The following is a 27866-nucleotide window of genomic DNA, read 5'->3' on the forward strand; positions in this document are numbered from 1 at the left end:
GATAACAAATGATAACAAATAAAGTTTGATATATGGAGATTGCGATCATAAATTAAGTACGATATCTACATATGTACGCACCATGATAAGACGAAAAAAAAGATATATATGGTGACGTCACAGTGTCTCGGTTATAATCAAGTGTGATTGAACAACCTTTGGATGGATAATTTTGCAGAAGACTCAGTAATTGCAAAATAAATTGTATAACGTATTTTTATACAGCTCAATGGTGATAAGTCAAAAATAATTGCTGCAAGCAGTAAGTTGCTGGCTTAAATGCGAGTAAGAACGAGGTTAAAAGTTTAGTGAATCTAAATACAGTGTTTAACATGACACAACAAAATTCATTTATCTTAAGCACTCTGGAAAATGGAATACAAAAAGTGGTGCTTAATAAGCCTGCTAAGAAAAATGCAATTTCGGGCCCGGTAAATAGATACACGGGATATTTTATCGTTTAAAATAAAATAATTAAAATATAATGTGAATTATCATTTATTAATTTCTTATCTGCTTTACTCAGATGTATGAGGAATTGACGATACTTTTAAACGAATCTGCCAAAAATGAGAAAGTGGTGATATTTGCATTGACAGCAATGGGAGATTTTTTTAGTAGCGGTAATGATTTAAGCGCTAGTGCGTCATTAATTTCTCCTACTGCTATTGAAGATGGAAATAAAATAGTCAAGTAAGTATTAGAAGAATGTACTGCACTAAAGATTTTTATTTCTAAATACCAAAATTCAAAAATCTTACAGAGAATTCATTGATGCTTTAATTTTGTATCCAAAGCTTTTAGTAGCTGTTGTAAATGGACCAGCAATAGGAATAGCATCCACAATATTGGGAATTTTTGATTTAGTTTATGCTTCAGATAAGGTATTTGTTCAATAACTCATATTTTACATGTTACAATGTTAAAAAATATTTTAAATATATTGTGATATTGATATTATTTGAATATATTATATCAATTGTAGGCATATTTCCAAACACCTTTTAGTTCTTTGGGACTTGTTGCTGAAGGATGTTCTACATATACATTTCCAAGATTATTGGGACACACCAAGGTATTGTATTTTATATAAAATTTTATTTAAAAGTATATTTTATTTGTTATTAAGATTAACACATTTAGTATTATTTTATTCTTTTAATAATACACTATAAAAATACTTATTTAGGCTGGTGATATGTTGTATCTGGGTTATAAAATGAGCGCTCAAGAAGCTAATCAACATGGTTTAGTTAGCAAAGTTTTCAATCATGATTCGCTTGAAGAAATATGGAATTATTTGAACCAAGTATCTAAACTTTCTTCAGAGGTATGACTCTTATTTAATAGTTCAGAAAAAAAATGGATCAAGTCTTTATTAATTGTTAGAAAATTAGTTCTAAAGTTGGAGTTATTCTAATTGTATACAACATGTACACTGTTTTTCACAGACGTATAATTTCTTTTAATTTTAACTTAAAACATTTGCATTTACTTTTGAATAATTCAGTGAAAACTGTTTTGTTTGTTTCTAATTTGTACATGAATTTAAAAAAAAGGACTTGGATTATTTTGTCTCTGAATCCCTCACTTAATAGTTATCTGTATATCATTAGTATATTTATGTTGCTAATCAATGATAATTTAATTAATTTAATATATAATATTTAATTAATTTCAGTCAATATTGGCGACTAAGCGATTAGTGAGCAAATGGAATAAGCAGATTTTATTGGAAGTTAATGCGGAAGAAATAAAAGAGTTGAAAAAACGGTTTGAATCTCCTGATCTAATTGAAAGATTTCTTAATTTCTTGTCACGAAAAAACAAGCTTTAAAATAACAACCAAAATAATATTTTTATATCTTTTTGATATGAGGATTAATTAATATTGTTAATATGGAAATAAATTTTTTTATATCTCTAAACGTGTTCAACATAAATAAAAAATATTGACTTAAAATAGATATAATTTTATTTCTCCTTAGTTGTGTTGCGTTGTAGAGTTTTTAAATATGAATGTTATATTAGCACTTATTTCCGTTAACATAATGCCCTGTAAAATAAATTTATATAAATCAAAATTTTGAGAGAATCTGAAGTTTTAACTCTGTTAACATTTGAACAATTTATTACCTGCATAATGTCAAGCGGTATTGGTTGCTTATAATGTTGCCAATCTAAAAGTTGATTCATAGTTAAATTTTTTTCCGACGATTTATCTTGTATTGTAAATTGGCAATCACGTGTCTCGTTATCACTCGCTTCTAATTTTTCAGTAGACAAATGTTCGTTGTTTTGGCCAGAACAAGAGCAATTCATTAAATCATGTGTTAGTGAGACTGTATCAGTTGTCAGCGTAAACAAATCCTAAAAATGAAGAAAAATAAATGAAAAATGTGTTCACAATGTTTATAATTATAAAATTTAGTTTAATAAAAAACCTTTAATTCTGTAGCTGATAGTTTTAGAGACCCAAGATGATTCAAATCCACTACAGACTCACTCAAACCGATTTTGCTGATTTGTCTTTGATATATTTTTTCTTCTATCGTACCTGTTGTCAATAATCTAAAAAATTTATTTTAAATACAGAAACATAACTTCATTGATCACATATGACTGTTACAACAGTATTAGCATATGCAAACCTATAAATGTAAACATCCCTCTTCTGCCCGTCTCTCCAGATTCTTGCCATAGCTTGCGCGTCGGATGCTGGATTCCAATCAGAATCAAACAGCACAAGCCTAGATGCTCCTGGTAAATTTAAACCAACTCCACCGGCTTTCGCACTTAATAAGAAGACTCCTGTAAACATTATATTTTGCGATGACAGCTGATTATCATTTGGAATACATAACTTTCATAAAACTTACTGCTATCATCAGTTTGTGTGTTGAAATGTTCGATAACTTTCGATCGGGTTGAACTTGAAGTACTACCATCTAATCTCAAGAATTTTAATCTTTCCATTGTACATACAGTTTCAAGAAGATCTAGTGTCTGTGTGTAATAGGAAACCAACACTAACTTCTCGTCAGTCTTTTTCAAATTTCTCATCAATGTCTGTACAATTGTGACTTTCCCGCAATACTTGGTAAAATTTTCATCCTGCTGTGTTCGAGCCGTTGTCTTTGGTAAAATGTCGTGTAATGCATTTTCCTTGTCATTTATGAACAGATTTGGATGGTTACAAATCTTTTTGAGAGCAGTAATAATGGATAAATGCATAATATTTTTATTTTGTATGCAAAGCTTGTTGTACCAAGCATCAGTAACAAGAGAATACAACTCCTGTTGTTCGCTGGATAAAGAGCAGAATAAAACCATTTCATTTTTACTCGGCAGATATTTGTTTATCGCTTGTTGTGTACGTCTCAGAATGAAAGGCTTGGTGCGCTCGTGCAATTCTTTGGCTCTTTCATTCCCCAAACTGAGAACATCGTCGTCCGCATGAGGACACTGAGACGCGACGATAGGACCTTCGTAATAATGTTTGTATTCAACAGGAGTGCCGAGAATCCCATGATTAACAAGATCGATCAATGTATAAAATTCCATCAAATCGTTCTGTATAGGAGTACCCGTTAAAATAATCCGTTTTTTGCAATTTATTTCATATAACAGCTGCGAAAATAAAATATATAAATTTATATATATCTACAATTTGCAGATAAAATTAACACACAAGTCAAATAGATGATTACCTTCGCTGCTTTTATATCGCTATTTTTCAGTTTGTGGCCTTCGTCACATATAATTAAGTCAAAGGTGATCTCATTGATTTCCACATGAGATTTCATGAACATTTCATAACTAATAATCATCACCGAATTCCTCGGATGCTTATTAAAGTCCTTAGGCTTGTTTTTTCCATTCACAACGTACGGAGATATTCTATGACTGCCTAACCATTTTGTGAATTCTTTGTCCCAATTGTTGCACAAACTACTAGGTGTTATAATTAGCACACGTTTCACAATCGGTTTGCCATATGGGCCCTTTTTCAGCATTGTCCAAATTAATGTAATACATTGCAAGGTTTTGCCGAGGCCCATTTCATCCGCCAAAATCGCACCAAAATAATCTGACGCTCTTAATCCCATTACGCATTCGTAAAGAAATACAATTCCCTGACGTTGGTGTTCTCTAAGTTTAGCTGCTAAACAGGAGTCAACCAAGACTTCCTGCTCCTTTTGTAGATTCTCCGGACTTATCCACGCAGCACAAGAATTCATGTATGGCATTACCAAAGGTTCATGATTTAATACCAATCCTTCAATATAAATTTTTAATTTGTTCAATAACTTCAATGCTCAATAATTATTCTACTTTTTATTCTGTTACAAATTTATGGAACCTGTTTTTGTAGGTGATAGCAAAGGCACAAATGGTTTGGTAGAGGCTTGCAATCTGTTTTGCAAAGATTCCTCTATTATTTTCTTAGAATTTTTCTCTGGCACAAGCTCTTGTGATACCTCATCTGTAATCTAAAAAATTAAATTTGGCGAATTTCTTTACATAATATAAAACATTGCATTATAAAAAATATTAATGTGAACTCTTACTTCAATTTGTTTCTGTCCTATGATAAATCTGAAACCTGCTACTGCATTATTCGGATCAATCCTAGTTTTTCCCATAATTTTTCCATCCAAGTCCTGTTATACATTAAAAGAATGTTAAAATAATTTGAGTTAAAAATTTATAATTAACGAACTAGTTACCTTAAGAGTTGCACTTTTTCCAATCACTTCTAACAAACCATCACCATCCCATGTTTTGTGCTTTTTTGAAGTTACTTTACCATACATCACATTGAAGACACTATAAAAAATATTGATTCAGTTTAAATAAAATTTAATCTATTTCAATATCTACTCTCAAAATACTTACATTTTTGTATCTGCTTGAGATGAATCAACACTCGAGGTTTCTCTTTTATAATCTGAAGAATCTTCTTTTATCTTTGATACATTTGAAAGTGTAGATATTTTTAATTTTTTAGATAATGGTTTCTCTACTCTTTCCTCGGGATGCTCCTCTGGTATGGATAGTTTTGATACTTGTTCTATAATCTAAAATAAACTTTGCTATTTTTTTCTATATTTAATATTGCATAAACATTAATGTAAATTCTCACCTCAATTTGTTTATTTCCTATAATCAATCTGAAGCCTTCTACTGCATTACTTGGATCAATCTTAGTTCTTCCCATAATATTACCATCCATATCCTATTACACAATAAAAGAATATGTCAAATAATCTTTGAGTTAAAAATTCATATAATCAATGAACTAATTACCTTAAAAACTGCATTTTTTCCAATCACTTCCAGCAAACCGTCGCCGTCCCATGTTTTGTGTTTTTTTGAAGTTACTTTGCCATATACAATGTTGAAAATTCTATAGCAAATATTAATATCAATTTATAATATAAATTTCAACACTTTTAAAATACTTACATTTTCGTCCTGTCTGTTAAGGACGAACCAACAGTAGACGATTCTTTTTCGTGAACAAGAGAATCGATATTTCGTTTTTTCGGTAGATTATTTTCGACATCATGATTGACCTCATTATTTTCTTGAATTGCCTTTTGAAACAAGTTCAAAATCTGCAAGTTACTTCTAAGAGTCTTTTTCATTGAACTGTTCATTGTTTTTTCCTGACTTACGAATACCTTAGTTTCCTCGACATTTGTTTGCGATCGACCGACTAAAGGGGACGCGAATCCTTTCACAGGCTTATTCCGATTCATAAATAAATGAATAATCTATTAATTTTGATTCGTTTGAAAGAGGGAAGTGAACTAAAGAAACTGAATTCAATTCAACATAATGGTGGCATGTAAAATTATTCCGCTTTTTCATGTGTTGCTGAACAAGTACATTAGTCCACCATGCTAATTGGCTATCAGATAGAAAATTTCGAATATCAAACTTTCTTCCATATTAGCCAATCAGTGTCATTCACACATGCGGATTACGAGCGGCGCGAAATTGCCGAGCATTGTTATAGGACCTAATGATCGCAACGTCATACTGGTCATACGTACTATCATACTATTTAGTCCGTGGTCGTCGGATAGCCTCGAAATTGTGCGAAATTATTGGTACATCGTACAATCGACGACAGAAAATGTATCTTCAAATTTACGAGATAACGACGAATTGATTTTTACGTGCGAGAGACGACGCTTCCAAATGAGGTTAATAACGATGGGTATATTCAGGATCACATCAACTATAGATTAACATTCTAATATTATTGTTGTTTTTTGAAGATTCCTTCATATATTCATTTAACGTGAGAGACGCGTGCTGTTCCAACCGCCACAGAGAGAATGTACTGCCTACAGTGGTTAATCCCGGTGCTGTTGATACCGAAACCTGTGAATCCAGCACTGCTGCAAACCCATGTCATGTTCATGGCGCTTTATCTAATTGGGTTCTTCCTGGAACGTAAACCCTGTACCATCTGCAGCCTCGTGTTCCTCTCTGCAGTCTTCCTAATATGTTATAGTGGCATTGGCAATTGCTTGCTATGGAGTACAAACTGCGACACTGTAAGATGCGACAATGGCTAAGATCCTGCTGTGTTTACTCTAGACTTTTAGACAATTGTCTCCCATTTGTTTGTTTCCATTGTTCTTACTTCTAGCAGGATGCTTGAGACTAGCTTTTTAAACATTCACAGTTGTTTTATCTACAGTGTGAAGATGACAGATTGTAGATAGCCTTTAATTTTTAGATTTACGATAGTTTAATTTGAAAATTTGAATCGATCTATAACATCGATCGAAATAACAATGTAGTGTCATGTTGAATATTTGCATAATATATATAAGCTTTAAAATATGGAATTCTAAATAAGAATATGATGATATATACAAATTTAATAAAAATTTGTATGTGGATTCTAAGTTCAAAATTATTAACAGGAGTAAAACATGTTTTAAGAAGTGTATAATATGGCTTACGTATTGATATGATAGAAATAATGAAAGATTTTGTAGCTAATGATGTATTTTTCTTATTTTCAGCTTTCTATTTATGTCCATAGTTTTTAATAAAATCCATACAATGTCTTCTATATATTATGATAATAGTATTATAAGAGATTATTTTTCTAAGAAAGATCCAAGACTCTTCCTTACGCAATATTCTTTGAAAAAATACATCAGTATCTACACAAATCTATATTTATTTTGTTAAATTGCTTGCCTTAGGCACAAATGATGAAGTTAGACAAAAATTACATGGGTGTACTTTTGTTCAACATCTTAGTTATGAACAATGCGCTTAAAACGATATGTATGAAACTCATTGAGATTTAAGTCACTATTTGTTAATTAAACCTGAGGTCTTGTATAGGCGAATTATTTATATACGCGGAAAAAAAATAGATATATTAATTGCTTTATATGACTGGCTTCAAAAATAACATAAAAAATGATAAGTGATTGTTATGTAATTAGATTAAAATCAAATAATTTGTCGAATTTGATCTAGTTAGAATAGAACAAAAACTCGCGTAAAACGCATATTTTTCTCATTACTGATTTTATGGTGCCAGAGATAGAAGATATACTTACTTTTATTTATATATTCCAAAAAGAGATTTAAGTGATAAAAGTTCTGTGCTATAAATTATTATTATATCTTACTCACTATCTATAAATATTAGTGTAATATCTATTTCAGTATAAGTAATGTTATCGATGTAAATATTGATAGTCATGATAACCAAAAAATATCGTCAATAGCTTAAAAATTGATCAAAATTGAATTAAAATTTATGTCATCTTTTATATCTATCTTTAAGGCTATTTATATCAAAGTTAATTATGTATATTTTCCTGCGTCTATTATCAAGTTGTATTATAGCATCTTAAAAGAAAGAACTTTGTCCTTTGAAGTGCAATAATTATCTGCTTTAGGAATATTTAGTCAGACTTAAGTATGAATTGACAAGAGTTTGTGATTATACAAAAATGTCTATATTTCTTGTTGTATAAACACAAATATAGAAACATCTGTGATGATTTTAATTGGAAAATCTCGATTTATTGGTCGTAATAAAGTAATTACGATATATAAGTTACCCACAATTATATATATAAAATTAAAACAAATTTCATTTCTAAATTATAACTTTGCTATACCATCATTTTGTAAAGCTTTGCTTCTACATATTATGTAAAGTAGAAGAATAAAATTTGTAAAAGATGATGTAGTTTAAAAAAGTTTCATAATACATTAAAAAATAAACCAATGAAGAAACTTAGCAACTTTGGTTTCTCTCCTGTACTATTTAACACATATAAAGAGAATACATTTAAATAAGATATTACTCGAATTAGGTATCAACAAAACAACAAAACGTTACATATTTTTAGGGAGTTTATTTTTATTTTACATTAAAAAAAAATTATTGTAAAGCTTTTCCACGACCGAAACCACCGCGGAATTCAAGATCGCCGGTACCAGCGCCAACATCGGCTTTTTTGTCACCAGCACCTGGAGGACCAGCTGGACCTCGTCTGTATCCAGCACGATCTTCAGTCGGTCTGGAGCCTTCACTCCTAGTCGCTGCAGGCCTCGGTCTTGTAGTCTCCGATCTTGGCTGTTTCTTCAGGGTGGAAGGTACTATTTCAGGCGGCAGATGTAAATATCCTCGCAAGTATTCAATACCATCATTTGTGAGATACCAATAAAAGTGCCTCCAGGCAAATTGTTCTTTCACATATCCTCTAGATTTTAAAGACTAAAATAAATAAATAAATATGTAAATGATGAAAAACTTACATAGCTCACAGTGTAATAAAATTTTGTCTTGGGTAAATTTCAGAAAAAAAAAATAAAAATTATTACCTGCATAGCCTTAATAACCTGAAGATTGGGAATATTCTCTAATTCAGGATGTTTTGGTGCATGGTAGTCCTTCTTTGCCACCATGACTCCCTCCTTGAAGAGGTACTCATAGATAGCCACACGATTCTTTTTTGGCATCAACATCCTGTGAATAAAAAAAGCAGTAAAAATATAATCTAATTCATATTAACTTAAGGTACTCCATTAAGTAACTCCATTAATAAGCAAAAAATTATAGATTTAATAAATAATTTTTCCTATTTTTTCTCTTGATGTGATAGCATTTCACTTTACTTTTAGGTTATGTGTCACAATAATAAAATATATAGATATTGCACAAATATTGTATTATAAATCTGCTATGTATCTTCGAGGTTCTCTTACGTTATCCAGAGTTGTAATTATGAATTACAGAAAGTAATTAATAAAGTAAAGATTGTTGTTGGAGAAATATGACAGAATTGTGTAGTGTATTCGCAAGAACGATATGTAATATCAAAATTAATAATGAAACATGGTTGGTACTGAGAAGATTGAGAATTTTGATGAACCTTTCGTTTATTCGTAGTTTTCAGAAATAAATAGGATTGAAATGGATTTACTCGAAGCTCGATATACCTGATGATTTCAACGTGCGTCTACTGCCGACATTTATCGAAAAAGAGGAAGTGGCGCATCGAATCTGGTCATGTGATGAAAAGTGGGGAGTTGGCGCTCGAATTAAATTTATATACTGTGTCGTGTGTACATACTTATATACACATATAAATTCTAATTAAATATTTTATTTAGATTCAGAATAGAGAAAAGATAATATACTTCGTATTTTACGCTGCTGAAATTTATTTATAACGATTATTTAAATCGTTGCGTGACATTGTATCGTTTATTGATGTGACAACTCGGATATGACTTTATTAATAATACAAATATTCGCAAATTGCGTGTTCTAAACTCAAGACCGAGAGTATCTTTATTGATTCATTTCCAGTTTTTGGCCAGCTTTTGCGTCTTGCGTTTTACATAAATTCGTAGATTGCGATACGTGGGTAAAATTCTTGCAAAAATGGGAAGCACGTTTCTCAGAATTATAAAAAATACAATGCAAATATTCGTAGAAGTTTACAAAGAATTCTTGTTGGAGTCAACGATAGGTGGACTTAAGTATATGATTTTAGCAAAAACAAAATTAGAGAGGTGTTGTATATTTCATAATTATTAATCAAAACCATTTTTCTCATACAATTTATTATTACCAACAATATTGCCAGTGAAATCGTAAAAGTGGTAAATGCACCACTTTATACAAAATATTTAGAAAATTATTTTTATAAATAATTATTCTCAGTGTCAATTAATGATATTAAATATTTATTTATTCTCATCAGATTTATCTGGATGATTATTCTACTATTGTCCTTCTTTGCTGCTGGACGGTTGACTTGTTTATTATACTACAGACATCAGATCGGTAGTATAAATACTTTTGTAATTACTACTCAATATTCGACATCCATGCTGGAGCTACCTGCGTTAACTCTGTGCCACGGCGGTATCGCAATGGCACACAAGATGAATCCTTTCTTGACATCACAGAAACGAATGTAAATTTGCAACTCAATAACTATTCTGCTTAGTGCATCAATACTTTATACTGATGTATAAGAAACGAAGCTATTTTAGATTCATGCCGCGAGGGCTGACGCGTGCTGACTTCGAGGAATCCATCAAGTACTTACGGGAGGCAGTCTACTCTACAAATTCTTTTCCTGATGAAATAGACAAACTACAACAGATTCTCTCGGCAAACCAGCTTTCATTGGTGGATCTTTTCGAGAATATCAATGCAAACTGCAGCGACTTTTTGCTGATGTGTCAATTTGAAGGTAAAACCGTCAACTGCTCGGAACTGATCGAGCCAGTGCTTACTCCTTATGGCATTTGCTGCGCCTTCAATTATGAAAATTCTCACCGGCAAAGGTGATTTAAAACAAAACAGAAATGCAAGAGACGAATTTTAAAGATTTAACGATTAAGAAGTCTTAATTTGATTCTATTGATTGTTGTTCAGATCCACAAAGCTACTGAAGCGCAACAGCGGGAGAGTCGGTCTGCACTTTATTTTGTCTTTTCTCATGAAATCGTATTCTTCGAAGGATTACATATCATCCTTGATGCAAGGCGACGGAGTGAAGGTGATGGTGCACGAAAGAAACTCATATCCTTCAGCCAAAGTCTTGGAATTTTTTTCTGCTGCTGGCCATGAGACTATAGCGCAATTGGACGGAACTCGAACAACCAGCACGTCTGACGTACTCGGTCTGCCCTCCCATTTGAGAGGATGCTCTTCGGGTTTAAGACGGGACAATCGTCAAGACAATTGTTACAACAAGTGCCGAGATGATTATATACAGGAACATTGTGGCTGTCACCCTCTATCTGCGAGACCCATTGAACGTGGCAAGCAATGGTGCAATCTCAATCATATCCCGTGTATGGCTCGCATTCTGCTGTTTAGCACTTACAAACTTATGAAGTATAAGCAGTGTAATTGTTTACCGAACTGCGAGGGCACAACGTACAGAGTAGCGCTCACAGCAGCACCCTTGAATGCAGCGCAATACAGTCCTAATCCGTTCTAGTAAGTAAACATATTAATAAATTGTTGCAGAAGTAGATCTGTTACAGTATCCAAAATTTTAGCTAGAAAAAAAATTTTTTTGCGAACTTAACTTTGGGCAAACAAGTAGATCATGAAATCATATTCTTTAGTTAATTTTAAATGGACTTTAATAAAATAATTTGAACTGCTTGACAGCAAAAAGGTTCTGGAATATCAAAACGTAACTGCACTCCATCTCACATTTGTTGGGCAAACAGCAATGTTACAGAAGCGAAAATTAATGTTTTCAAACATAAACCTCTTATGTGAGTAGCAATGCGATATAGATATATACAATTTTGACTGTTATAATTAATTAGATGTTAATTTTGCAGCGTCTCTAGGCGGTGTTTTCGGTTTATTCTTAGGATGCAGTATAATTTCTATCATTGAAATTCTATATTTCTTTTGCATCTTCTTTGTCAGAAAGTTTCAAAGCAGAGATGCTCAGAGAAAAATATGGATGACATTCATTAAGAATTAATTTCACAATTTGGATGTCAAGCAAAAATATTAAATACTGATAATTAATAACAAAATTAAGCATTTTAATTATACTTAATTAATTACATCTTACTCTTAATTGTTCTCATCATTATTCTCTGTACAATCTGAACTGACTTCGGATTCCTCTGTTTTATCTTCATTATGAATATTTAAGGTATCTGTAGTTTTTTTAGTTTTTTTCTTATGCTTTGTTCTTGTATCTGCTTTCAAATACAGTTTATGTCCATTTAAAGTTGGCCATTTGCTTTTCTTTTTTAAGTATTCTGCTGCTATTTGAATATTTTCCATTTTGGCAATTGCACTTCTATATGAAAATATATGAATATATTATTATATAAGATACAATTTTAATGTTTATTGCTAAGTAAATCTTTCATGAAATAATTATATAAACTATACTCACCTACAGTTTTTATTATAAGATTTTAATAAAGTAATAGAAACACATCCAGGAAGAGCACCTTTTAATTCGTGTGATTTTGTGCCATTCATTATATTTGAGATAAATATCCTATATAAAAAAACATAAAATATAAATAATTCTATCTGTAAATTTTTGATTAAAATAAAAATAATACTCTTACGTTTGCGTCACTATCATATCTGGCTTGATTTCAGGTATGTAAAGCTTCTTCTTCTTCTTTACCTTTCTGATTTTCTTATCTAGCACAACAGCATGCAGTGGTTGAATAATAATTCGCTTGCCATTGATTGTTTTATCTTTTGCAAGCTTATAATTTTTAATTTTTTCCTCTACATTGGGGAATACAACATGGCATGATCTGCTAGACTGTCGAGGTAATTTCACTCGAAAATCACCCACAAATAAATTTTCAACATCCTTTTTATCTTTTATTACGTGAGGAAGAGACACATTCAGTGTTCGTTCTCTTCGTTTTTCAAGTTGATGCAATTTCCGAACTTTCTGCATAACCTTCAAAAAGTCACGTTGTATATTAAGATTATATATTCAAAAATTACAAGACTACGATAAAATTGTAGTATAACTACTTTTCTATGAATCCTATAAAGTAAAATTCTTTTTATAGAAATAAATAATAATACTAAATTTTATTAAATTTAATGAAAAAATTAAATTTTGCTCATTTAATGTAAATATACATACGTATTGCTATGTATAATATTTAGCTTAATTTGAAATAAGATACTTGCAATAAATCGACAAATTCTTTTCTTTTATAAAAAATTATAATAATTACTTCGTTTGAAATAAAAAAACTACTTGCAGCTGGTTGATAGTTTTTTTGTTATTCTATATTAGTATCGTTTTCTTCCAAAACTATAAACATACATAGATGGAAACACCAATTGAATAAAAACACAATCATCAAAGAATTTTTACAATATTCGGTATTACAAGCCAATTTGATAATTAAGATTGTAAAATTTCAAGAATATGATGTTAAATTAATTTAATTTAAAAACCTTTCAGATTTAAAAAAATACAATTTAAGCCAGCATCAGACTATACAACTTGTTGCTATGTAATTCGCATGCAATCTAGTGAATTATTAGAAATGCTGTGTGCTGTATGGTGCATTTTTAGTAGTTTACTAGATCGCATACGAGATTTATTGCAACAAATTGCAATAGTCTGATACAGGCTTTAGAAGTTCTACAAAAGATTTGTTCTCGGTTGCTCATCTTTATAACATTTTATTCGTGCCTGAAGTGAAATGACGTCACATATCGGGTGACAGCTCCATACTGCTTCATACTGTGCTTTTTCTTCTTCGGCTCATTTCAACTTTCTTTGCTTCCAATGTGCTGTGCATGTGGAAAGAGTGAGGTTAACAGCATAGGTTAAGTTAGGTTAGACGTGTAAATTGAGTGTATAGCTGCTAGAATAGACGTTGTCGAGCGATGTCGAGTAGAAACAAAGCTAAAAACAAGACGAAGAATAATGATGCGATCGAAAATGGAGCGACTGACGATGTCGTCGAGGAGATTGCAGAGAAGATTGCGGATGTGGAGATCAACGAGGAAACGCCGACTAAAAAGCTCACGCACAAGGAAAAGAAAAAACTGAAGAAACAGCAGGAGTATGAGCGGACAATGGAAATGCTGACGAAGGCTGGCGGCCAAGGTCACAGCGAACTGGAGTCAAACTTCACGATTTCGCAGAGCCAAACGCAGCAACGCGGCAATCAACAGCTGGACCATGCGGTCGACATCAAAGTGGAGAATTTTAGCATAGCGGCCAAGGGCAAGGAGCTCTTCACTAATGCTAGTTTGCTAATAGCACAGGGCAGACGTTATGGTCTTGTAGGACCCAATGGGTATGTTTTTTGATATTTCGCAATGTCAGTTATTTATATAATCAGCTTGTTTTTGTGAAAAAAAAAACACAAGTTTTACCGTAAAATGGCTGTTTAAATAGTTGTAATAAACAATAGTTGCTTTTATTACCTAAAAAGTTTATAAAATTATGATTTTAAATGTTGCATAAATTATTGCAATATTACATATTTACATACGTATATTATTAATAAATTATTATTATAACAATTATAAAAAATATAACATTATTATGATTTTTTTTAAAATAGTTATTCTCTATAGAGAATACATTATGTTCATTTCATTCGCAGTCATGGAAAAACTACCTTACTGCGCCATATAGCCAAAAGAGCCTTTAATATTCCATCTACCATAGATGTTCTCTATTGTGAGCAAGAAGTTATAGCAGATGATACTCCTGCTGTAGAAGTGGTGCTCAGTGCCGACGTGAAGTGCAAAGAACTTCAGGCGGAATGTAAAAAACTGGAAGAGCTGACAGAACAAGGAGACACTACTGTGCAGAATAGATTGCAAGAAGTAATTACTATTTATTTCTATAAACGTTGAATTTTTCTTCTAAAATATAATTGATAGAGCACATTAAACGTAAAATTTGTATGTATGTTCAAACATTTCGATTTCTGTTTGAAATTTTATCAATAATAAAAAAATATATGCGTTTTTAATGAACATTAATTGAAATATTGAGAATAATTATGAGATAATAATTGTGATATCTTATTATTTATTAGATTTCTTTATTTTAAATTCCATTTTTTTTAAGTAGACTTTGTACTATTAATCAAAATTATACATAACATGATTTATATGTTATATTTTTAGGTTTACGAAGAGTTGAAGGCCATCGGTGCGGATTCGGCAGAGCCACGAGCTAGGAGAATCCTTGCTGGTCTGGGATTCAGTCGTGCGATGCAGAATCGCGCAACAAAAAATTTCTCCGGTGGTTGGCGAATGCGTGTTTCGCTCGCGAGAGCGCTATTTATGGAACCTACATTATTACTGCTGGACGAACCTACAAATCATTTGGATCTGAACGCAGTAATTTGGTTGGATAACTATCTGCAAGCCTGGAAAAAAACCTTATTGATTGTGTCTCACGATCAGAGCTTTTTGGACAACGTGTGTACGGACGTGATACATCTGGATCAGCATAAATTGTTCTATTATAAAGGAAATTATAGTATGTTTAAGAAGATGTACGAGCAGAAGAAGAAGGAAATGATAAAAGCGTATGAGAAGCAAGAGAGGCGGCTGAAGGACCTCAAAGCTGCCGGGCAGAGTAAGAAGCAGGCAGAGAAGAAGCAAAAGGAGGCTCTCACCAGGAAGCAAGAGAAGAACAGGACGAAAATGCAGAAGCAGGAGGAAGAGACTGGACCTACGGAATTGTTGCAGAAACCGAGAGAGTACGTGGTGAAATTCAGCTTCCCAGATCCACCGCCGCTTCAACCTCCAATTCTTGGTCTTCAGAGTAAGTAAAAACAGAAACTTCTTTATCCTAAATCATTGTCGAATGTTATTATCATTTCTAACGATTCGATAATTGAGGATCAATGTAATGTGAAAAATTCAAGCGTGACACACTTCGAATAATTATCTATACTAATTTATTGTTATCTTTCAGATGTTACCTTCGCGTATGATGGACAGAAGTCATTATTTATCGGTGCAGACTTCGGTATAGATTTAGCTTCTCGAATAGCCATAGTTGGTCCTAACGGCGTCGGCAAATCTACCTTCTTGAAATTATTGATGGGCGATTTAACGCCTCTGAAGGGAGAACTTACGAAGAATCATCGATTGGTAGGTGCAAGATCGCACGTATTAAATGATAAAGAATTTGTCATTTCACAGCTTTAAATTTGTAATTCACGAAGTGATTCACATTTAAAGAAGTTTTTTGTTTCATATTTTTATTGCATGACATGCTAATTAATTTACATTTTGTAGAGGATAGGAAGGTTTGACCAGCACTCCGGCGAGCACCTGACCGCCGAGGAGACTCCGTCGGAATATTTGATGCGTCTATTCGATCTTCCGTACGAAAAGGCGCGCAAACAGCTGGGCACCTTCGGTCTCAGCTCTCACGCGCACACTATCAAGATGAAGGATCTATCGGGCGGTCAAAAGGCGCGCGTAGCCCTGGCTGAGCTCTGTTTGAACGCGCCGGATGTAGTGATTCTGGATGAGCCGACCAACAACTTGGACATCGAGTCCATCGACGCGCTGGCTGATGCGATCAATGAATACAAGGGTGGCGTAATCATCGTCTCGCACGACGAACGATTGATCCGAGATACAGAATGTTGTCTCTATGTGATTGAGAATCAGCAAATTAACCCGATCGACGGCGACTTCGACGATTACAGGAAGGAATTGCTCGAGAGTCTGGGCGAGGTCATCAACAATCCAAGCATAGCCGCAAACGCCGCTGTTTTACAATAATTGTCGATTAGTTAGCGCAATCGATAGCCCGTGACATAAAAAAGCGATCACTGAATCGCGATCAAAGCCTTTCGCAGAGACGCTTGCCCGTCTCAAAAAATTATCACATATAAATTTTGTACTATAAATATCCCGTTATGATCGACTGTAAAAATAAATCGCTGAGAACGTGGAGCTTAAATGAACATTTTTAATGATTTAACCCACGCTTTATTTACTCGGTTAATGATATTGATAATTAATGTTAATGACGTTTAATTGCGTTAATTCTTGTCTTCTGATAGAAACCTTATAGACTTGGCAAAGTATTTTAGATTGAGATATGTAAATTAATGAATTTTTATTTTATTAATGCATCAGTAGAAGGATGTTCAAGATTTTAAATAAACACAGTTTTATAGTTGCGTTCAATTACTGTTTTTCTATCCCTAAAATTATCCTTATTTCTATTTAGAATATTTTTACTAATTTTTTTATTTATATAAAAAAAAAAATATATATATATATATATATATATATATATATATATATATATATACATATTCCCTCTTTTTAATTTAAATTAAACTTCTCAATATCAAAGACACGTCTTTAGAACGTTCTAAACATGCTTTTTTATGAGATATCCTTATATATATTATACATATTATGTATAATATATTATACGTATATATATGCTAGCCTAAGCGCGGAGTTCACATGTATGTATGTGGCTTGCGCATATGTGGTACCCCCTCCATTCATGCTACTTGTTTCTTGCGTCGCAATCTGGCCACACAGATTGCAACTTGCAATATCGCACCGTTGAATTTCCCATAACCTACGGTGAAAATTCTGGAAGATCTGTGAGAGCTTATATATTCCCTGCGATCTCTTTGATCCCGTTGTGTCTCAGTTTGTACAAAACCTTCGGCATTGTGTGATTTCTGTGAAACTCATTAACGAGATTTAAAACCAGCAATGAATCCAAATTCAGAGACAAAGCTTGCTGAAGTAAGTATTATTGTTATTGTCAGATTTCAATTACACTTTTCTACACCTTATGCAAGTAAAACGAGATAATGGATGTTTGTTTTCAAAGTGAAAGAATGAGAAATGAAGTATATAGAGTTCAAACACACAGTCTGCATCACAATTTTTGAGATCATAAAATTTTAAATAATGTAACGCTGAATTAATGTCTTTAACTCTGAGTTTTTTATATGTACAATTTATATTAAAAAATGTTCTTAATTTGTAAATACACTTTGATGAGTTTATTATTTATTAATATTTATTTGCTAAACAATATTTTATAATTTGTAATTTTACTAATTTTTTTCAGATCAAATTAGATATTAAAGAGCTCAACAGTTTACTTAAACAAGCCCATAGACAACGAATCAAAGATGTGCTGTCGTTGGAAACCAGGAGGTTACAGACAGAAGAAGCAAAATTACTCGAAGAGATCAAAAAAGCATCTGTCAATTCGACAACCGCATCACTCAACAACACTCAAAAGTGTTATGAAGTAAAATTGAACAACTATGGATGGGATCAGACACGCACAATAGTGAAGATCTACATAACATTGAAGGATGTTCAGCAGTTGCCCAAAGAAGCCGTCATATGCAATTTTACAGACAAGTCTTTGGATTTGCGAGTACTCGGTCTGGATAATAAAAATTATCGTTTGTCGATCAACAATTTATGCGCAGAAATCAACGTCGAGAAAAGTAACTACAAGGTAAAGACCGATATGATTATCGTGTCACTTCTCAAGAAGGTTGCCAAGGACTGGTCGCATGTTACATTAGTGGAGAAGATGATCAAGGAGGCGAAGGCGCCAACGGTGCCAGATTTGGGCGAGGACAATGATCCCAGCTCTGGTCTGATAAACCTTATGAAGAAGATGTATCAGGACGGCGACGACGAAATAAAGAAGACGATAGCGAAGGCATGGACGGAAAGCCAGGAGAAACAGAGGAATGGTACAATGGAATTGTAATTTCAGTATTGATCTAGATGTAATCAATATTAAACAACCAATGTAATCTGAATAATATCTTATTTTTTTTTGTATTTTATAATTTAAACAAATTTTAGAGTAACGTGTAAAAAGTGTAAGTCTGATTAATTTTTTTTTTTGCATAGCGAAGAAATTGTGCAAATAGAATTAAAGCAACTACAAATTTTTAGTTCTAATATGCTTTCTCTTACACTTATCTCTATTTATCTAGTTGTGAAATTAAAGAAAATATAGAAATCAGTATATAGTTTGCATGGACATATATATTGATTGCTAGAAAAATGTTTTCTTTTATGTTGAAACCTTATTTAAAAATGTGATACATGCGTTTAATAGTAGCTCACATCATTGATAAATAACTAGAAAAGATTTGTGCAAAAGAATTGTACACATTGTAAACATTTTCATTTTTGCGGTTTTTTTCTGTATATTTGTGTCACATGAGAGATCAATAAAAGAGCCATGCTTAACTAAAATCAGGTATCTTTATTATTCTTGCACTCTGTAAACCATCTCTTAATTTTTTACATTGCAATTATAGTCAAGACAATGTACAAAACATTTTCGATAAACTCGATCACTTGTGAATTTTGCTTCGCAGGACAAATAAAGAATTTGCGTGACATAGATATAACAAACTCGTTGAATTCCACTTGCGACGTCGATAAACGCTCGCTTCGATCTATTATAGTGATCAATTGATATTATATCATGACGAAATACACAGCCCAAGTACATAAATCTTTGGAATAAGCTCCGCTAACTTTATACATAACATCTCTCGTAGAATGATTGATCAATGTATGCACGCTGCATTCGAGAAAAGTCAAATCTACAATTCCGTCTATTAAAATAAAAATGGAATGATGCACTGATTATATTAGCTATCGCCTATGAGGCTTTTCGTAAATTGGCACTGAAATGATAAATCCATAATGGATGACGTTCTCTTTAAATAAAATATCGTTTAAAGATATTTCTGTGATTTTCGACGAATCACAGATACTATTTGCGCATTTGCAATAAATTATCTACATAATCAAAAAAGTGACGGGTGCTGATACACTGATAATGAAACTTACGCTATTTTCGAGAAGGTGGCTAGACGTTGATAATATTTGTAAATTCGAGAAAAAAAAGGTCCTTTAGATCTTCGAGTCGCAAAAACCTTACTCCAAATTTCTAGTTATTCATGCACGAAATTCGATTACGCTAGAAATCGTATATTAAACGCATCGTTAACGCGTAAATACGTTCGGTTGAAAATTGTGCGTTTTTCATTCATTTAGGAAGATAATACTAACGCGATAGGTATTTCGAATGGTTTACACGATTGTATCTAGTGTGATCGAAAAACATGGGTTTTTAGAAATTTCAAATAGCGCTCTCAAAATCAACTACGTTACCGTCTACCGGGAGTTAATACCGCGATTCTTTCGTGTATGAATATCATTTATTATCGAAACGTCCCTCTTTCAACTAACAATAAGGAAAGAAATATCTGATAAACAAGATGAAATATTTCCGCTATGGCTGTATATCAGACTCTCGATTCATTTTTTGGTCATGATATAAAAATATCCGCGCGATTCCAGAGTTCAATCATCACGTTAAAGTATACAGTAACAACGTCTCGTAATACAGTAATAAATAATTGCAGCAGCTGCAACGAGAGAGAAGTGTACCTTATAAAGTCTAAAAATGGCACTTAAAAGATACATGTCTCGTTGTGTGAGCCGTTCATTCTCAAAGTGATATAAGTTGAATTTCGAGATGCAATATTCGCATCACAAGTTTAGCACTAAAAATAATCATCGGTTATCTAATGCGAAGGTCACGCATGATTACATTTGACGCTACACGTGCAAATGCAAATGCGAGCCGGAAAATCTAATTAATAGATAACGCACAAACAGCACACTTTTAACACAATCTAAAATAAAATTTATATCATTTTTTTTCTTCTTCGAATAAACCGCTCGTACATGTGATGTTTCGAAGTTACGCAGTTTACAATTAAATCGATCGTGTCGCAGAACATCGGAACAATTATAGAAAACCGATATATTGTGAAGCGTCTGTACTTGTATGATACATTTAGGTCCTCCATCCGAACAATTCGATTTAAAGTTACAGGAAGCTATAAAAAGTCAATGCGATAGATTACTCACTCCCACCTGGCTAAACAGACGCAACTCCTATCATGCTATTGTTTGAATAGTGTTACAACTATCATGTGAGCGTTGTAGCCTACAAGAAACTTGATACTTGATGTACAATATAAATATGACTGCGATATAGTAGTCATGCCGATAATTAAGTGATCGTTAATTATTATTAGCATAAACCGTTTGAAATGTTTAGAATTCTATATCAAACGCGTCTTTTCTTGTATAATATCGGAAAACGAAATATGTGTCAGCGAATATATAACGAATATCTTTGACAGTACATATACATCATAGCGATTCCGGAAGCAAAATAAAAGCGCGGCTTGCACAATGCCTTTTTTTGTGCAAACAACTAATTTGCTTTCTATTTCGTCAGTTCGCGCGCAACTAATTAAGTTAAAATATTTCAACTTCGCAGGCTGCGAGAAATTACTTAGCGAAAAGGCATCGTGTAAGCTACGCTAAACTGAACACAGTTTCCCATCTGAGGATTAATGCGAAACAAAGCATTGACTTTACACGGGACGCATTCCGTCCCGGTTACGTAGAGAATAGAAACGTATTGCGCAATCGAACAGACATTCGTGGAATGCCGGCGAATTGAGTGTCAATGTCTAAAGGACTGACAGTCACCACTCTTTCGCAATATCGCAATTATAACTAACAATAAGTAGAAATGTATGTACACTGCAGCACGATAAGATTAAAACGCATTTACCTTTCCGGTTATCGCATTATTTTCTTTATCACCTCAATTATAATTCCATGAGCGAATATCAGAGTGATGCAACTGTTGGTTTCACGAGGAAATATACATTTAGGGAGAATAGTTTGAAGATAATATGTAAAAATCGAAACTTCTCATCTTCTTCTCCTTTTTGTTCTAGATACTTGAAATTAAAGTGCACTCTGTTAATCTTCTTTTAATCACCAAGCTAATGCGCAATCTCAATCTTTTACGGATACAACCGTGTAGAAATAAGTGGAAGCATCAAACAGACGAGTGGGAATGTACAAGCGTACCTTATACATAGCAAAATATATCTAATGTAATTTAGTACAATGCGTTAAGTATAAACGCTAACAATATATGTTCCCACAATTTATAAAATGCGTTCTAACGAATCATATGTACAGTTCATGGCTCTACAAAAAATCATAATGTATATATTGAAAGTTCCTCCCTTTTCCCCCAACTATTCGTTTCTACAGTAAAGAGTGCTGTATACTTTACAATACGTTGTTTCTCAAAATTGTATCTAATTAAGAGCGATATTTATAATTCTTCTGTCTGACTTCATGCTTATTTTTACCACATTTTTTTTCCTTTAGTTTTCAAGTGAAACAATCTCTTGCTCCATACAGTATGTATATATCGTTCATGGAGAAACTTCAACATATCACAAATGGCATTTTGCATACCAACAATAAAGATTAAAGATCAATTAATCATCAAGGAAAGAACCGAAGAATTATCTAGATTACCGCGCGCGATCTGCGCAGCTACAAATAAATTAATAAGCTAAAAAACAAGAAAAGACTGTAAACATATATCTATAAAATCTGACGCTATTCATCTTTCACGAAGATAAAGAGTGGCGAGATACGAATTACAATAATATCGTAACAGAACATAAGTTGAGCGTACGCTTAGTCTTTGGTTCCTGCGCGTAGACTTAGTCATTAATATTCCTGTAGAAGAATATTAGTTTACTGGCTTGTCCCCATAAGACGAGATCGTTATAGTTTGATCGGACAGTGATCAGTCGGCGTATGGCTTATCGGGCGAGAGATAGCTGAATCTCACTATTCGTCGCCTGCAACACCTCGCTCATGGCGCTTCGCGTCTTCTGCATCAACTCCTCTACGTCTTTCGTGCTGAGTCCCTCGGTGGAGATAGGCGGCAACGTTGTCACGAGAATGCGTCCTTCAATTGAATCAATTAAATTGCATCCGGTAGTTTTCAAGATGCAAGTTTTAAATAATTAAAAAAATTATTACTACAAGTTGTCTTTTCGCTTTTAATGAAAAATTAATCTAATTTATTAACTTTAATTTCTAATAAAAAATTAATTTTTTTTTACATTATTATCCAAATAATTTGTTTCTTGTCACAAAGTTAATGATAAGATAAAATTTTCATAAAAATCTCGGAGTATATATTAGCTGGAAATTGAAGTCATTAATTTAGATTCTTGAAACTTTATTATTTAAAATATACTCTGACCTTCCTTCTTCTGCAATTAGCCTCGCAGCTACTTACCGGAATCAAACCTCTTCTCTTCTGCGGAGAGAAAATAATAGGAGGAGAATACGACGGGTAGTATAGGTAACTGCGATCTGATTGCGACATGGAAAGCGCCCTTTTTGAACGGATGTATCTCGCCAGTGTTGTGCCTGGTGCCTTCGGGAAATATCCATAACTTGATCTGCGAAGAAGCATTAATTACAAATAGCAGATCGACGCGATTCTCGCGCGAAATTTTACCTTATTCGTCTTAATTTCTTGCGTGGCGTCGTTGATCACGGATCTTGCGCTCTGGGAATTCATTCTATCAATAAAGATCAAGCCGCAGAGCCATGCGGCAAGACCTACCGGCCACGCGTAGAAAATCTCCTTCTTAGCCACAACGGTACACTTATCCATCACCGGCCACAACTCAAACATTCCTAGTATATCTAGCGAGCTCTGATGATTCGCTACAATTATACAAGCCCTGTCCCTCTCCAGATGCTCCCTTCCTCGTAACTCCCAGCGCAGTCCTAGCAAAGGACTGACATGATGGCACAACGAAGATGCTAGCCTGTAAAACATAATTTTCGTGAGTATAATTGGCAGGAACTAGGTTTTTCTATTTTGAATTTTATATACAAAAATAAATATGTATAAATGTCTCATTCATATTTCGATTCCCTCATTGAAAATTATACTTATTTTATCTTGTGTAAAATACAATTTTAATATAAAAAGGTTCACGTAGAAAATCTTAATGTAAATAAGGAGATTATTCTCTACGAATAATTCCTTGGTGTTAATGTTATCTTTATGTAATTATATGTTACAAAAATATATTTTTTGCGAAAGAATTGCAATAATATATAATTCCTGTTTAAAAATCGAAAAACATATGAAATAAGATAATATAGGTACAAATAAATTGAAATAAATGATTTATAAATGAAAATAAATAGTGGAAAGATACAAAATTCTATTTAACATAATGGTTGATGATTTAAAGAGAGGGATGATGAGAGTTGAAAGAATATTTTGATGAAAAATTATTTAGACGATTTAAAAAGAAAAATTAATGACTAATCAGTCTTTCAATTTTTGGAAATAAACTTATTCATGCATCGATATTCTGTATTTAAATCGAAACAGATATATTTAAAATAGGTGTAATAAGTCGTCATTTTACTACGTTCATTAACAAAAGTTTTAAAATCTTTCAGAAATTCATATTATGTAAATATTTTTTTACATTTCTACGTCCTCGTTAAAGTAAGTTAAAACTCCTTGAAACTTTTTTTAATGAACGTAGTAAAATGATGACTTATTACACCTATTTTGAATATATCTGTTTCGATTTAAATACAGAATATCGATGCATGAATAAGTTTATTTGCAAAAGTTATATTGCAAAAATTATAAATTGTATATACAATTAGATAAAATAATTCATATATAATTTAAAATTCTTGTGATGTTTCGATATTATATATATATAATAAAATAAAAAGTAGTGCTGCTATCGATTTCTCGAATGCTCAAGTATCATTTAAAATATCCGGATATATAGCATATTGATAAAAATAAAATATAAATAAATAAATATATATATAATAAAATAAAAAGTGGTGCTGTTATCGATTTTTCGAATGTTCAAGTATCATTCAACATTCAAAACATTCAGGTATATGGCATATTAATAAAAACAAAACTGTTCAATAGCAAGAGGAAAATACCGCATCGAAGTACCGCAAAGGTCTCCAATCAACCGTCCCTCATTAATTACTCCCACGCGACTTTTTATGTTTGGTGCTTCGTTTGCAACGAACGCTAATATAGCGTGAATGTTATTGCAATATTTATTAATTTATTTGACGGAACAGCTATTATTATAGGAAGCGACTCATTTTCTCATACGACAGCTCCGTGGCAGAGGAAATTTAAATTCTCTCCGCCTCCACTCGACACCGTCGCGTTCGCAACCAACCACCACAAATACCGCCGGTACCACCATCACCGTCATCACCCACCAGCATCACGGCCACCTACTAAATAACCAGTGAGCCCCGGTCAATAAATTCCCGTGGCCATACCGGCGATTCTGTGGTGACGCCTGCCAAAGCTGTCAGAACGAGCGGCCAGGCTGAGCGAACGCGGAGAGAATCCTCGGCGAGAGACAGCCGGGACGACGCAGCGGACGAGCGCGCGAACGTGCGAGCAAGCAAACACGTAACAATATCGATCGACTTATGCGACTACTAACAGAAAATTCTTGACGTTGAAGCGCCGCAGAAAGATGACGGGCAAGAGCAGTGTCGCGTTCAGCATGACGAAGCCGTAGTAGATGAGGAACTTGAAATAATAACGGAAGGTGCGATTGGTCTCGTAGAGAAACGGCAGCACGAGGATGAAGCCGATGAGGATCACCTCGAAGCACGTCGGGGCCATCTTCGGCGGGCGAAGAACTGACGTGATTTTTCGCGAAACGAATTTTACCGCACTTTCTTTCGCACTTCCCTCGCTCCCTTCCTCTCCCTCGACGCAACGGACAGGCTGCGCTTCCGCAACGAGAGATAATTTTTACTCGAGCGGTCGCTCCCTCGCCCGACTTGGCGGGGCTTCGATTGACACGATGCCACCGGTGGGTTCCCGAGCTCAACACTCGAGTTACGAGACGCTACGCGCTGTTGCGCAGGCGGATACTGCCAGTCCGGCAGCAGGCGGCAGTGCTGCTATTTAATATACCCTCGGTGTCCTACCCCTTCTAGACAATCCCCGGCCGATGCTTGGGCGCGTGAGACTTTGGATCTGCGTGTCGTTTCGGTATTCATTTTTTGCACTTTTTTGTAGCCGTAAATAAGTATGCGTTGAAACTTTAAACGCAGGAACAAAAAGCCCAGAAAATGTAGCTGAAACAAATATATTTATATATATTATTTGTGTTAATTCTATTTTTGGTAACAAGATGGAACATCTTTTTACAAGAATTAATATCCATAAAACATTATTGAGTTTGTTACTTGTAAAATAATTAAAAATGCACGCAAAATTATTTGTTAATAGTAAAACTGATACCAATAAAACAAATAAGAATATTAAATGTATTCCTAATAAAGCCACTAAACGGCTTTCTAGTAAAGATTTAAAAATTAGTGGAAATATATATAAAATTTCCGATACATTTAAATTGGATATAATCGAAAAGATTATCTTAGAAAAAAAAGGAATAAATTTGATCGAAAATGAAATAAAATAAATATAATATTCTAAAAATAAATATAGTATTATAAATATAGTATTCTATAGCCTCTTAAAGATATTCTTTTTATTAAGTAAAAGTGATAAATATCTTGCAAAGTCTCGTTTTTACGTATCTAAGCATTAAATCTGTTTTCTTTTAAATAATGACTTTATTCTACATTTTATTGGAATTTTTTGTTTCTTTTTATTCATGTAATTTTTAAATGTTAATCACTCCTAAGAAATCACTTTTTTCTAATCTTATCTTAACTGTCGTATATACACAAATATCGATCGTCGAAATTCGTGGTATTTCGGGGCAGTCGCACTTCAATCAGATAAGGTATGAGAAGTATTGATTGTTCTCGTTGTACAAATATTTGTAAAATTGTTACAGGTACACCTGGAGGTTGGTTAAAAACGATCACAGGTGAAAACATATATACATACATTTTTTTCAAAATTTTCGATAAACTTTTGATATTTCTTTCCTTCCTTCTTTCTCTTTCTCTCAAAAATTTTAAATCAAGACATGATAACATAAAAATGTTACGAAAATATCTCTCTGTGATAATCCAAGTACTCTAAAACCAAAATAGATAAAAATAAGCGTAATATAAAATAAACATCAATAAGTTATTAAATACATGAGAAAAAGTAAAAAAGTAAAAGAATTTTTATAAATTGTTTGTTTTTTAAATATTTTTTTACTTTTTGACTTATTCTTATACATCAATTTTTATATGCCAATTATTATTATTTTTTTAAATTAACTTGAGTATTATAGAGTTTAGACAGAGATCAGTTACAGATTATGAGATATCGCTCATATTTATTTGAGCTCAAAAATTAGTCAGAAATATAATTTGTTTACCGTTTTAAAGCTCAAGTTTTTGACGATGATAACCACAGCGTCGACGGTCTATCGTGTACGCGGGAAATGCATTTTGATAGATATCGGTTTCCATTTCCTCCGATTATAAATGCTGTCGGCGAAATTGCTAAGGACATCGTGAATCCTCACCACCGTCACATCTCTAACTGGATTAATGTCAATATTTATTCTCGTCGCCGAGATATACTAATGGTTCCTGCAATGTGACGATTTTGTTTATTTCTTTGTTCGAAATCGAATTAAAACAATGAAATCGTCGAATGCTCTTCAATATCTATTTAAAAAGAATTGTGAAATGTGTAACATTTTATACCACAGACGTCCTATTATTCTCGTTTTTTCATAGCAGTTTTCTTTAGGACTTGTCAGTACAGTTCACATTCTTTTTCTCCTACTTCCATTTCTGATTTGTAAACATAAACTAACATATATAGCGCATAACGTGTGTGGCGACGGTGGCGACGCGGAAGTGCAGTGTAAAGCTTCATTCAAATGAATATTTGTCATGC

General features: G+C 33.1%; 9 protein-coding genes across 18 annotated transcripts; 5 read left to right on the top strand and 4 right to left on the bottom strand.

The window, feature by feature from the left end:
* Positions 1 to 90: 90 nt before the first annotated feature.
* On the top strand, positions 91 to 1963 carry LOC105675783 (enoyl-CoA delta isomerase 2). The gene is made up of 6 exons (XM_012373186.2): positions 91 to 431; positions 527 to 693; positions 764 to 884; positions 986 to 1075; positions 1190 to 1330; positions 1682 to 1963. Exons 1-6 carry the CDS (start codon positions 333 to 335, stop codon positions 1835 to 1837), a joined length of 774 nt encoding a protein of 257 aa, XP_012228609.1. The 5' UTR covers positions 91 to 332; the 3' UTR covers positions 1838 to 1963.
* LOC105675780 (DNA repair and recombination protein RAD54B-like) lies at positions 1958 to 5958 on the bottom strand. The gene is made up of 13 exons (XM_012373182.2): positions 5470 to 5958; positions 5311 to 5410; positions 5147 to 5239; positions 4900 to 5081; positions 4731 to 4830; positions 4572 to 4664; positions 4364 to 4493; positions 3711 to 4279; positions 2880 to 3630; positions 2652 to 2811; positions 2445 to 2571; positions 2137 to 2370; positions 1958 to 2056 (listed from the first exon to the last, which is right to left on the bottom strand). The coding sequence occupies exons 1-13, from the start codon at positions 5763 to 5765 to the stop codon at positions 1985 to 1987; spliced, it is 2907 nt and encodes a 968-aa protein (XP_012228605.1). The 5' UTR covers positions 5766 to 5958; the 3' UTR covers positions 1958 to 1984.
* A 91-nt stretch (positions 5959 to 6049) lies between these two features.
* Positions 6050 to 8057, top strand: bc10 (BLCAP apoptosis inducing factor bc10). Its single transcript, XM_067359445.1, has 2 exons — positions 6050 to 6215; positions 6291 to 8057. The coding sequence occupies exon 2, from the start codon at positions 6351 to 6353 to the stop codon at positions 6591 to 6593; it is 243 nt and encodes an 80-aa protein (XP_067215546.1). The 5' UTR covers positions 6050 to 6215; positions 6291 to 6350; the 3' UTR covers positions 6594 to 8057.
* Positions 8058 to 8396: 339 nt separating this feature from the next.
* LOC105675803 (small ribosomal subunit protein eS10) lies at positions 8397 to 9613 on the bottom strand. 2 transcript variants are annotated; one of them, XM_012373225.2, is made up of 3 exons: positions 9499 to 9613; positions 8881 to 9025; positions 8397 to 8773 (listed from the first exon to the last, which is right to left on the bottom strand). In XM_012373225.2, the coding sequence occupies exons 2-3, from the start codon at positions 9022 to 9024 to the stop codon at positions 8438 to 8440; spliced, it is 480 nt and encodes a 159-aa protein (XP_012228648.1). In that variant the 5' UTR covers position 9025; positions 9499 to 9613; the 3' UTR covers positions 8397 to 8437. The 2 variants fall into 2 exon arrangements, with proteins under 2 accessions (XP_012228648.1, XP_012228649.1); XM_012373226.2 differs by having other exon boundaries at positions 9432 to 9554.
* A 196-nt stretch (positions 9614 to 9809) lies between these two features.
* LOC105675804 (sodium channel protein Nach-like) lies at positions 9810 to 12062 on the top strand. The gene is made up of 6 exons (XM_067359446.1): positions 9810 to 10077; positions 10269 to 10484; positions 10564 to 10860; positions 10952 to 11521; positions 11699 to 11808; positions 11878 to 12062. The coding sequence occupies exons 1-6, from the start codon at positions 9947 to 9949 to the stop codon at positions 12024 to 12026; spliced, it is 1473 nt and encodes a 490-aa protein (XP_067215547.1). The 5' UTR covers positions 9810 to 9946; the 3' UTR covers positions 12027 to 12062.
* Positions 10115 to 13420, bottom strand: LOC136996916 (uncharacterized). Of its 6 annotated transcripts, none has more exons than XM_067359439.1 (5): positions 13270 to 13418; positions 12634 to 12983; positions 12453 to 12560; positions 12120 to 12353; positions 10115 to 11518 (listed from the first exon to the last, which is right to left on the bottom strand). In XM_067359439.1, the coding sequence occupies exons 2-4, from the start codon at positions 12978 to 12980 to the stop codon at positions 12122 to 12124; spliced, it is 687 nt and encodes a 228-aa protein (XP_067215540.1). In that variant the 5' UTR covers positions 12981 to 12983; positions 13270 to 13418; the 3' UTR covers positions 10115 to 11518; positions 12120 to 12121. The 6 variants fall into 6 exon arrangements, with proteins under 6 accessions (XP_067215540.1, XP_067215541.1, XP_067215545.1 ...); XM_067359440.1 differs by having other exon boundaries at positions 10115 to 11583; XM_067359444.1 differs by lacking the exon at positions 10115 to 11518 and having other exon boundaries at positions 12070 to 12353; positions 13297 to 13420.
* A 329-nt stretch (positions 13421 to 13749) lies between these two features.
* Positions 13750 to 17224, top strand: LOC105675816 (ATP-binding cassette sub-family F member 1). Its single transcript, XM_012373245.2, has 5 exons — positions 13750 to 14349; positions 14662 to 14887; positions 15194 to 15839; positions 15993 to 16171; positions 16319 to 17224. The coding sequence occupies exons 1-5, from the start codon at positions 13934 to 13936 to the stop codon at positions 16811 to 16813; spliced, it is 1962 nt and encodes a 653-aa protein (XP_012228668.1). The 5' UTR covers positions 13750 to 13933; the 3' UTR covers positions 16814 to 17224.
* A 319-nt stretch (positions 17225 to 17543) lies between these two features.
* On the top strand, positions 17544 to 19297 carry LOC105675760 (calcyclin-binding protein). Its single transcript, XM_012373143.2, has 2 exons — positions 17544 to 17806; positions 18138 to 19297. The coding sequence occupies exons 1-2, from the start codon at positions 17774 to 17776 to the stop codon at positions 18798 to 18800; spliced, it is 696 nt and encodes a 231-aa protein (XP_012228566.1). The 5' UTR covers positions 17544 to 17773; the 3' UTR covers positions 18801 to 19297.
* Agpat1 (1-Acylglycerol-3-phosphate O-acyltransferase 1) lies at positions 19288 to 27777 on the bottom strand. Of its 4 annotated transcripts, XM_067360042.1 has the most exons (7): positions 27671 to 27777; positions 27337 to 27553; positions 26913 to 27046; positions 25486 to 26131; positions 23481 to 23796; positions 23256 to 23421; positions 19288 to 22919 (listed from the first exon to the last, which is right to left on the bottom strand). In XM_067360042.1, exons 4-7 carry the CDS (start codon positions 25668 to 25670, stop codon positions 22771 to 22773), a joined length of 816 nt encoding a protein of 271 aa, XP_067216143.1. In that variant the 5' UTR covers positions 25671 to 26131; positions 26913 to 27046; positions 27337 to 27553; positions 27671 to 27777; the 3' UTR covers positions 19288 to 22770. The 4 variants fall into 4 exon arrangements, with proteins under 4 accessions (XP_067216143.1, XP_012228564.1, XP_012228565.1 ...); XM_012373141.2 differs by lacking the exon at positions 26913 to 27046; XM_012373142.2 differs by having other exon boundaries at positions 27337 to 27703.
* Positions 27778 to 27866: the final 89 nt, after the last annotated feature.

Source organism: Linepithema humile, chromosome 7 (assembly GCF_040581485.1).
Source record: "Linepithema humile isolate Giens D197 chromosome 7, Lhum_UNIL_v1.0, whole genome shotgun sequence".
Taxonomy (NCBI): Eukaryota; Metazoa; Arthropoda; class Insecta; order Hymenoptera; family Formicidae; genus Linepithema; species Linepithema humile.